The 11,993-nt window shown below is 34.7% G+C and overlaps 1 protein-coding gene and 1 non-coding gene across 7 annotated transcripts in view; both read right to left on the bottom strand.

Moving 5' to 3' along the window:
- Positions 1-254: 254 nt before the first annotated feature.
- Positions 255-361, bottom strand: LOC113910591. The gene has a single exon (XR_003516104.1). It is a non-coding gene; the product is annotated as a U6 spliceosomal RNA (small nuclear RNA).
- A 519-nt stretch (positions 362-880) lies between these two features.
- STRN3 (striatin 3) overlaps positions 881-11,993 on the bottom strand; it is a 104,892-nt gene continuing 93,779 nt past the window's right edge. For 5 of the 6 annotated variants that reach the window (XM_027569654.2, XM_027569651.2, XM_027569650.2 and 2 more), the window contains 4 exons: positions 11,475-11,615; positions 8,654-8,761; positions 2,728-2,814; positions 882-2,643 (listed from right to left, as the gene is read on the bottom strand). In XM_027569654.2, the coding sequence (XP_027425455.1) occupies positions 2,474-2,643; positions 2,728-2,814; positions 8,654-8,761; positions 11,475-11,615 (506 nt within the window). In that variant the 3' untranslated portion in view covers positions 882-2,473. Of the gene's footprint in view, positions 2,644-2,727; positions 2,815-8,653; positions 8,762-11,474; positions 11,616-11,993 lie in introns of all 6 variants that reach the window. The other variant, XM_027569655.2, reaches the window with a different exon arrangement.

Here is an 11,993-nt window from a genome sequence, read left to right as displayed (position 1 = left end):
TGGATTTTTATGTAGAAGACACAATTTCTCAATGTACACAATGTAAATTTTTTTTGCACTAGGCATTCAAATAGAATTTTGCCGCGTTAAGTTTTCTGTTACCTTCCAATTCCATTTCCCATTTTCTTCAAAGAAAAAGGATATTACTTTGTTGAAGGAAAAAGTTTCAAGATACTAATATTATTTATAAGGACTTTTTAAAAAATTTTTATGTTAATCACATCAGTTTTTGATGTAGTGTTCCATGATTCATAAAAAATATGGAACGCTTCACAAATTTACATGTCATCCTTGCGCAGGGGCCATGCTAATCTTCTCTGTATCGTTCCAATTTTAGTATATGTGCTGCCGAAGCGAGCACTATAAGGACAACTTTCAATGAATGAGTAATGCAGTTTATTCTCTGCTTTGCTTTTTTGTGGAAACAGGTATGGCTAGATAAGAATGACAACACTATTAACTGAAACCCAGATTTCATAAATAGAATGTTTAAGGAAATGATTTAGAACTGGACCTCTGGGGCACCTGGGTGGCTCAGTTGGTTAAGCAACTGCCTTCGGCTCAGGTCATGATCCTGGAGTCCTGGGATCGAGTCCCTGGGGTGGCTTCCTGCTCAGCGGGGAGTCTGCTTCTCCCTCTGACCTCTCCCCTCTCATGCTCACACTCTCTCATTCTCTCTCTCAAATAAATAAATAAATAAAACCCTGGATCTCTTTTTCTTTTTTTTGGTTATTGTGAATTATCTTATTTTAATAGATTTTTTAAGATTCCCAAATGGGGTGAAATACATAGAAAGTCATTCTTAATAGTGTTAACTGTTCTAATCTTATTAGAGTCTCAATAAGCAATACAAAGTTTAACAAAACAGCATAGAAATGAAGGACTCACTGAGAAATCATCTCCATTTCCTGGTTTAATGATGGAGAGTAAAGTATTGCACTTTATTAAATAATCAACACAAAATAATGTAGTCAACAGTAACATACAGGTACACAATTTAATATTTATTATATGCATTTTATATACATTATTTTTCAATAGCTGTATGTTTGCTATGTGGTACAATCTTAAAAATTTGCTGATTCATAGTTTGTAAAACAAAAACCTTACAAAACTCATCAAAACTCGCAAACTGATCAGAAAAGTTTTTGGAAGACTAGAAAAAATACTTTATTGTCTTAATCATGCATTACACAAACAAAATCTTTAGTTACACCATAAAATTAAGCACATCTGAAAAAATAAAACAGGGATAACTAGTCCAAACACAGCAGATTTCTGTATCCTGATTCAACTATTTTTGTGTCCTATTTGTAATGCAAATAAAATTTTACTCCAAATATTTTTAAACAACATAGTTTTTGTTTGGAATCATGGTAAACCAAGATATGCATCTGGGGGAAATCACCTTGGTTTGCAACTTAAACTATAAAATATTCCATTTTTAGTCTATTTTAGACCATTCAAAGAGTTCCAAAATAGATATACAGGTTCCTTTAGCACATTAATAAAAGGATATAAAGACCAACAAAAAGTGAAATAAATAATAGGCTATTAGCAAGATGGATAATCCTTGATAAATAAACTTGTAAATACAGTAAGATGTACAAAATATCACATAGTGATAGGATGCCAAGATTAGTTCGTTTTTTTTCTTTTTAAAGAGTTCATTTGGAGTATTAAACCCCATGTTTCATTTTAATACACTTAATAGTCCTTGGTTTATATGAAGACAATTATGTGATGATGAAGGTGATTTAGCATCTTTATGGAAGGACTTAGCTGAGCTGTATTAGGCAAAAGAAGGAAAAAGTGTGGTTACACGGCAGCGGGTCAGTGAGATCTCTGTGTTTCAGGGTTGTATAATGCAGAAAAACTTCAATACAATCTTGAGCACTGTTGTGACAGGCTAAATATATAAAAAGACTTATAAAAACTAGAATTTTATCCAAACATTTTGTGCAACTAATGCTAAAATATTTTAAGTTAAATTTTCTTTTTTTTTTTTTTTTAAAGCAAAATAAGTTTAAAAGGGAATCTGTGGCATTCAACTGATAAACAGAAAATCACTAAGAGATGAAAAAAAGCTACTCTTGGAGCTCACTTCCCCCCCAACAAGAGCACCACATTCCTAACCCTAAGGCAGCACACAGAGTCCAAAATAAAAGTCTTTTGTAAGATCAGACTCCACATTGGCTTAAAGATACCTAAAAAACAGACATACGCTCAGTTCATATCCAGTACAGGCCACAAATAATGGAGTCCTTTTTATTTGTCCCACGAGATACAGTAATTACAATTAAATTAATGAGCCTGACATTAAGATGTGATTTCCATCAATTTATGCCTGCCTCGAATAGCCTTCACCAGGCAGATCACATGTAGTGTCATATCAGTAACCTTTCTGATGGCAGTGATGCAGACCCTCTTTCTGTCCAAGCAAATCTTTGTTAAGATATGAGTTTTTGTTGATTCACACAAATACTTTGGCAAGGGCATCAGCCCCTGCACTGGCAATATATGCTTTTGATGGATGGAAAGCAACATCATAAATCGATTCATCTAATTTCTTCCTATGTGCTGTTATTTCTTGCACACATGTCTTGCTGTCCAAATTCCACAATCTAATAGAACAGTCATGGCCTGTAATAAAAGAACAAATAAAGTACATTACTGAGTAACAATTCCTTTATAAAGTTTATGGCAGTATAGGAAGTTCAGACTTACTTCCAGACATCAGATAGATTCCATTAGGATCTACTGCTAGACTTGTAACAGCATCCAAATGAGCTACCATTGAATGGATCATTTTACCTAAATAAAACATAACACAGAAGATAAAATTTTCACAAATAGTTACTAACTTGCGAGATCAGAAACCATAATATAATATCAACATAAAATAGACAATCATTATAGCAATGTATTTTTTATTGTGGTAAAATACACATAACGTAAAATTTACCATTTTAACCATATGGGAAGGTATCATTCAGTGGCTTTTAGACATTCGCAATGATATGCAAACATCACCATTATCCAGTTCAGAACATTTTCATCACTGCAAAAGGAAACCCGTACCCATTAAGCAGTCAACTCCCTATTTCTCCCCTCCCCCAAGTCCCTGGTTACCACTAATCTGCTTTCTCTCACTATGAGTTGGCCTATTCTGGATGATACATACAGTTGAAATCATACAGTAACACGTGGCTTTTTATATCTGCCTTCCGTCACTTAAAGTTTTCAAGGTTCACCCAGTATACAGGCATACCTTGTTTTATTGCACTTCAAAGATACTACAGTTTGTTGTTGTTGTTTTTACAAACTGAAGATCTATGGCAATCCTGTGTTGAACAAATCTATTGGCATGATTTTCCAATAGCATTTGCTCACTTTGTGTCTCCGTCACATTTTGGTAATTCTTGCAATAATGCAAACCTTTTCATTATTATTATATTTGTTATGGTGACCTATGATGAGTGCTTCCAACTTGGTGAAAGCTCAGCAATGGTTAGCATTTTCTTTTGCAATAAATATTCTTTAATCAAGGTACATACGTTGGGTTTTTTTTAGACATAATGCTATTACACACTTAGTAGACAACAGTATGGTATAAACACGACTTTTGTATACACTGGAAAACCAAAATTCATTTGACACACTTTAATGACCAATTAGCTTTACTGCAGTGGTGTGAAACTGAGCCCACAGAGGTATGCCTGTAATATTTTTTTTTAAGAGAATTTGAATTCTAATGCAGAACTTTCCCAGTTACTCCCAAAAAAGACATCTGTGTGACATGAATCTGACAGTACCTGTAGGCAGTGGAAAACATAATGACTATGTATGGTTGCATCAAAGGCTTAAGATCATATAAAGTGGAATTAAACTAGAAACAGAAAAAAATCTCTCTTAAGAGATGTAAAGATTATTTCATATACAGGGTTACTGATAAATAAACCACTAGAGGATATATTCCCACTAAAAACTCTACTATTATCAAATTCATTTATCCTTTGAAATGTCAATCATTTTATACATTGGAAACAAGAAAGGGGAGAGGAGTGAGAGTATATTAGAGAATTTTTTCTGGATTTCCCCAGATAGTACCAAAAACACTATTCTGAAAAATTGGATTTAATGAATATCTTCACTCAAGATTTGGCAAGAAAATGGGATTCAGTAGCAAGTTAAAATTAAAAAACAAGTTATAAGTACAAAGTTGTGTTGCATAAATACCTTGGGGACAAAGGGATTAGCCTCTGCACTGGCAATATATGCCTTTGATGGATGGAAAGCAATATCATAAATTGATTCATCCAAGAAGGGAATAAAATAGCAAATACTGATATTTCTAAAATTTCTTCCCCTTTCATTCAGCAATAAGTCTTTATTACTCAAATGCCTGAGTTGCTCCTAATGAGAGGCCTTCTCCAGAATTCTAGTTACAATCATTTGCCACATTTTTGGTCCCCTGATGACATTCCACAATGGGACATGAAATAGATCTACTTTTCTTGTCTGCTACAGCTCCTGGCCTGAATATAAAACCACAACCTAATCAAATGTGCAACAAGTTACTCTGAAAAACATAAACGGTCCTATCATTTTCTGGCAATACTAACATCATCAGTTAAGTACAAAATTAGTCTCTCATCATTTCAAACCACATCTGTCTGTTTCTCACTAATACTAACAGTATAATTTTAGAGATTCTTCTCTGCTATTCTGAAGAACAGAAGAATCATTCAACATACTATCTTTAATTGCTTAGTCCAACATAACCCATCAGATCTAGAATCCATTCCTTGCAACATTCTTATTAAAAAAAAAAAAAAAAAAAACCAAGTATGAAATGGTTAGTCTCCAGGACAATAATCTCAAATCATTAGAGGTTAAATATCAAGCATCATTAGCTTCCCTTAAAATGTCAAATCTATGATGAGAACTCTTAATTCACAAATCTAGTTCCAACTTCTCTCCTAAGAACGATCCTGCATCTCCTAAATGTAACATGTCTTAAACCAAAGAATTCTTTCATCCAAACAGCAGACCTACTCACTTCTTCAAGGGTACTATAGTTTCCCAGTTTCTCTCCAGTTCTCCTACCTGTCCACTAAATTAACCCTATGAATATGCCAAAGTCAACTTACAATCAACCCTTCCTCTCCATACAGTCAGAAGGCCACTTCGAAATTTAAGTGACTCCTTCAGACTGGATGCGAATAAGGAGGCAGAATGCTGAACTAAGTTGGATGCTGGTGATCACAGAAGTCACAAAACTTCTGACACCTCCCGAGAATCACATTTAACCAATTTCACTTTTGCCCTACATCTCTGCTACTGCCTCTCTTCACTGACCAAAGTTAATTCTCTCCTCCTGTAATGGAGGAAAATAGAGGATACCTGCAGTCACCTGTTCTCCCCTCTCTGGCACCTTAAGCCCTTTGACTTGGGTAATCAATATTGTAAGCCTCTATGAAATGGGGACAAAGGAGCTATTTTTTTTTTAAAGATCTTATTTATTTGACAGAGAGAGACATAGCGAGAGAGGGAACACAGCAGAGGGACTGGCAGAGGGAGAAGCAGGCTTCCCACGGAGCAGGGAGCTCAACGTGGGGCTCGATTCCAGGACCCTGGGATCACGACCTGAGCTGAAGGCAGACACTTAACGACTGAGCCACCCAGGCGCCCCCAAAAGAGATATTTAAAAAAAAAAAAAATGTAGATTCTGGACGCAAACCGCATGCAGTGTGTGAATCCATCAACCCTGTAATTTCTCTCTGCTGTTTAACAATCAACAAATTATGTAACTTTTTTTTTCTTAAGATTGATTGATTTTTTTGACAGAGAGAGGCACAGCGAGAGAGGGAACACAAGCAGGGGGAGTGGGAGAGGGAGAAGCAGGCTTCCCGCAGCGCAGGGAGCCCGATGTGGGGCTCGATCCCAGGACCCTGGGATGAGCCGAAGGCAGATGCTTAATGACAAGACACCCAGGTGCCCCACAAATTATGTAACTTCTTTTAAGCCTTCTATTTCAACTGTAAAATGGGAATAATAATAGTTTATGTATCTTATGGTTATTAGAACATGTTAATATATGTAAATCAAATAAAACGATATCTCACTTGCAGTAAGATACCACTAGAATATAAATTGTAAGAGGACCAGACATTTTGTTTTGTTCACAAAGCATTGAAAACTACCCCAAGCATATGGCAAGACACTCAATAAACTGTGCTGAATGAGTCCACAACAAAATCATGATCTTCTGTCTCCAACTCCTCCATATCCCTCACTTGTACACCTTCTCCCAAACTCACCATCACTAGCTAAGTTTCTCAGGCACAATAATATACAACTCAAATTTGTACCTTTACCAAAATTTTAAAAAATCCCTTAATATCTCTCTAGAACAAATTGTAGAAATTGAAATTACAAATTCTTTAAAGTTAAAGATCTACCAGATAATGCAATTTAAATAATCTTTCTAAACCAATTTTACAAACCCCTGCTCAAATATCTTAAGTGATTTTCACAGTGCATAGCATAAACAAAAATCCATTATTCTTAGCCTGGCGCTGAAAAGTTCTCAACAGTTTCTGTTTCCCTTTTCCAAACTTACCTCTTTAGCTTTACCTATAAGAAACTTTTGTTCCAGCCACCATTCTGCCTCTGCTCAAAATAGGCCCTTATCTGGAACTTCCTACTACCTTCTTCACTTAAAAACAAAACAAAACAAAACAAAAAAAACAACGAAACTTACCATTTCTTCAAGGCAAACCTTCACTACGAAGACTCCTTTATCTAGCATGGCTCATCTTATTGCATATATGAGTGCACGTGTGCATGTGCACACATACACAGACACACATCCTATTTTCCCCAAACAACAATAAGCTCCCAGAGAGCAGAAACCACATCTTATACATGACAGCAGACAGTGCCGTGCAGAATACAAAAGCTAAATATACTTTTTTGGTTAAAAACCTAAGAATTCATTGCATTCATCCATAGTATCAATTTCTATAATGTTTCAGATAAAAAATTCAATAAATACACTAGTCACTGGATAGACTAAAACTCTTAAAAACTTAGCTGTCAACACCAGACCAGCTATGAAAATATTCTAGTTTATCACATTTAAATGAATTACCAATTTTCAGGGAAAAATTTCTTTGGAAACAGTGTATCGGAACACAATTTACACTTTAACTTAATGCTATGTTGTTATGTGTATGTACCTTGTGTGAAGTAAGACAGGATTTAGAAAGAATTTTTCCATTGTTAAGAGCCTATTGCTTTGTCTTTACATTACAGATAAGGTAACTAGACTAATTAACAGAAAGAATAAATTGGTAGAATTTGCAAACAATCTGAAAGACTATAGGCTCATTTGTTATTAAATAAATTTTATTACCATTTTCTTGATTTCTGCCAATAAAATAGCTCTAGAGATTCACACTTTGCTGTCAATACAACTACTGAAATTCCTGACCCTCCTCTTAGAAACCTAAATATAAATCTTCAATAGTTAATTTAAAAAAATCTTTTCAGAAACACAGTAAAGGAAATTATCTCTGTGGTTATAGCAGAAGAAGAGACTGAGGCTTCATAAAAATGTGCAAAGACCTGTTCTGAGGAGGTGCTAAAGTGAGAACTTTCATACGAATGTGAATCTTCTTTCCTATGCAATATAGACTATAAATATCCATTCTCTTCTCAACTTGTTCTACTGAGTTAAAAGGAAATCTGTCCATTAGAGTGTTATCTGAACACAGGGATTTACTCAAGACTCTAAAGATTAATAATTATAACCATGTCCAATTAATGGTTATAATAACCATTAATTATAAGATTAATAATTATATATAACCTCAAAGAGAAATCTGTAGAGGGACACCTGGCTGGCTCAGTCAATAGAGCATCTGACTCCTGATCTTAGGGTCATGAGTTTAAAGCCCACTTTTGGCATGGAGCCTACTTAAACGAATGAATGAATCAATGAGATTTTAAAAAGAAATCTGTAGTTCTGATTTGCTGTCTTGCTTGATAATCTGTTGCCCTGCAATAATGCTGCAATTAACTTTTAAGTTTCTTAGTTGGAGATCCTTCAAAACCCGTTTTAGCTTCTCAAAGAAACCTAACTGAGCACAAACAGTATTTCATGTGGTATTCTAATGACAGATGAAACAGAGGTCATTAAAGAACCCAATGGCCAAATTAAAATTTAACTTCACTTCTATATAACTGTTAAGTTTCTTCACAAGAAATAGAGGGAAAATAACAATTAACAATTTCCACTATTTCATCATTTCATCTCCTGAGAAATAATTCTAAGAGCATATCTGAAATACCAAACCCCAGAAAGAGACCTTTCAACAAGAGAATATGAAAGAAAAAATTTCAAATGGATGGGTTTGTATTTAACATGACACAGAGAAAACATACTTGATAGGCAAGGTATTATATACACTTAAGGACAGAACTTAACACGTAAGTGTACTACATTAAGTGAAAATTTGAGTTGAAATAGTTTAACTTGGCAAATTTTTAGGCAAAAACTCAGTATGTCTTACATAAAAAGAATAGCATTTTTGATCATCTCAAATGTACAGTAAAGACTAAAAAGAAAATACGATAACCTACTTACCCGTTTTATTGTCAAAAAATTTGATGTGTCTATCTTCATGAGCAGTTATTGTAACAGGAAGTGTGGGATGACTTACTACTCTGTTAATGTGATTACTGGATTGTAAACCTGAAAAATAAAGGAAGATAATGCACTAAAGCTCAAACTTTCCATTAAAATTTGGATGATGGCTTTTTTTTTTTAAGATTTTATTTATTAGAGAGAGAGAGAACACGAGCAGGACAAGAGGGGCAGAGGGAAAGGCAGAGGGAGAGGAAGAGCAAGAAGCAGACTCCCCACTGAGCAGGGAGCCTGACATGGGGCTCGATCCCAGGACCCTGGGATCATGACCTGAGCTGAAGGCAGACACTTAACAGACTGAGACACCCAGGTGCCCCTAGATGACAGCCTTTTTAGGCTTACCAAAAAGAATCATTTAAAAAATTAAAGCATTTGTATAAAATAAAAATCTGAAAACTAAAACTAGAGCTCTAGAGAGATAGAGCTTCTTAAAAAATAGAAGTGTAAGCTATCATGTCCTATAATATGGACAGTATTAAGCTCCTAACTGTCAGTATAGGTGGTTTAGAATCTTAAAAGACCCATAGTAATTACTACTTTAAATAGTCCATAAATGAATTATAAGCATTTAATGAACAAATTTGCAAGTGAAAATTATATGTTTGCAAGGAACAACCCTCATCCTACCCACACTCACAAAAAAACACAAACAGGAATTAATGTTCTTAGGGATGAGAACTTTCTTTGCTACCAAATTCTTAATTTCTTATTAGAGATGAGGAAGAACAGAGAGGGATCAAAACTAATGGGAAAATATCATCAACATTTATTAGACTTTAACTACATCAGTCATTCCACATATATAAAAGAATTTTTTTTTTTTAAGATTTTATTTATTTATCTGACACAGTGAGAGAGGGAACACAGCAGAGGGAGAAGCAGGCTTCCCGCGGAGCAGGGAACCCCACACGGGGCTCGATCCCAGCCCTGGGATCATGACCTGAGCCGAAGGCAGACGCTTAACGACTGAGCCACGCAGGCGCCCCGCCCCTATAAAAGAACTCTTAACCCAACTTAGACCCCATTACCTGTGTTCGAGGGAGAAAAGGAGTAGAGTTGAAAAGATGCTGGGAAAGAAACCTTTGAGTATAATCTGGTTTGAGATTTGACCATGAAACCATTTAAATGGTTTACCATTAATCAAACTATTGGTGGTGGTGTTGGTTTTATTATTCTGAGATGACTGTATCTGTACTGTGGAATAAATCAAATGGGAGATGATGAAGATGATTTTGTTGACAACCAAGAGTTTCGGCATGATTAAGATGAGGTAAAAAGCGAAGAGATAAATCTGAATTTGAACGGGAAGTATTTGTATGAATTTATCAGTGTTCTTCTTTTTAAAAATGCATTTCTAGCTCTGTGCACTGAAGAAAACTAAACCAACAAGCAACTCAAGAGCCATAAAAGTCCTGAGGACCAACCCAAAAGCCTTACACCTATACTGTAATCTTTAAGTGTCATTTTCCACTAAAAGAAACCATGGCTCCTTAGAGAAATGCACTTCAGTCTGGGGCACAAAATGAACAAGATGAACCCAAAACATCTTGCCATATCAGAAAGTAAGAAAGCTATCAATGACTACCAGAGTCATGGTGAAAGGATTCAAGAGCCAACCTGAATAAGCTCCCACTGGCCAAAGATGAAACAACCCGAAGAGTGATAAAGGTAATACCTGCAAGAGACTGAAACACATCAGATACATTTCTATCCGAGATTAGAGATTATAATGGTAATAAAAACAAACAACACCCAAAAGCCTCAATGATCACCTTTGGGTAATGCTAGGAAACAACCTCATTATTTTGAAAACTGATAAATAAAGTGGGTGAGGGATCAATAATTGATATTTCCCTTCACTTGTAATCACTAACTCCAGGGTAACCAAATTATTGATGCGGGGTGTTCCTTTTTATAGAAATATTCTAGCTAATAAGTGGAGAAGGAATGAAAGAATTAGAAAATCATTTCTCAACAGAATTAATGAATTAATGGACCCAGACAATGATCAAGACTGAAAATGTAAGAAAAAGATAAACAACCAGACAATATTTACTTCTGATAGGAGCTCACAAATTCCTATAGTTTTGCCAAAAACATTTAAAAACTTCATAATGAAGACAAATAAAAATATTAAACCTGAATTTGAATAAGCCTCTAGATCTATAATCTATTTATAGGAAATAAAATGAAAAGAGAAAGCACATTAAATGATACCACAAGGATGCTACCAGCAAAATCCACAGTGTGGAAGCTACAGGATAAACGATTCAATTTCTTCAATAAAAGAATGCAAGGGAAATAGAAGAGATGGAGGGATAACCTACAGGTAAGAAGAAACCTGAGGGACATACCAACCAATTACAATGCATAGGCCTTATTTGGAACCCTATTTAAATAAACTGTAAAACACATAGCACATTCTATACTAACGACACTGGCCATTTACACATAATTATTAGAGATGGATGATGCTTTCCTCCAGCTTATATTATTTTCTCTACTTTCATATGTATTTCCATTAAAACTTTAAAATTATTTCCCCTGCTTTCATTTACATTGCTCTTACTCTCTGTTCCCCAAATCCTCTAAGCTTTTAAGCATAATTTGAGAAAACTGCAAAAACACTGTAAATAAGTACACCTATAATGCACTGAAACTTTTTCATCATAAATTCAGTCAGAATGTAAAAACTTAAAAGATTACCCTCTATTGTGTAATAATCCTTTTAAAGGTTTCAAAGAAACCTATGAAAACTTACCAGAATCTATTTGTGATGAAAGCATTACCAATGATTGTGATGTTTCTAAATCATAAATTACTGTACTACCAGTGTTGAAAGAGGTCACCATATGAGCTGGATCACAGCCTATAAAGTCAACAGATGTAGGTATTCCATGCTCTGAAAAGTAGCCCAAAGAGATACAATGTAAAAACAATTTAGAAATCCCTAAAATTAGATTTTCTAATAAGAAAAAGGAACTCAAGTATTCTTGAAATAATGTTAATAATGAAAAAGAACAATTATGTTAGGATAGTGAGATATAATAGATAACTTTCCCTCAATTATTTTTAGTTGTTTTAACATTCTATTTAACAGTATAAGAAAAATATAATTAGAGGGGCTCAAAAATTATGAGGAGGTATGTACAGAAGTTATTTTTTACTGTAAAATGATAAATTAGCATTCTCACATCACTATCTTGGCAGATTGCACCTGTTTGAGACCTATAAGCCTTATCAAATAGCTCACACAAGTTGAAATTTTGGATCTATGAAA

The sequence above is a fragment of the Zalophus californianus genome, chromosome 6 (assembly GCF_009762305.2).
Source record: "Zalophus californianus isolate mZalCal1 chromosome 6, mZalCal1.pri.v2, whole genome shotgun sequence".
Lineage (NCBI taxonomy): Eukaryota > Metazoa > Chordata > Mammalia > Carnivora > Otariidae > Zalophus > Zalophus californianus.
This window is presented reverse-complemented; position numbering and strand designations above follow the sequence as displayed.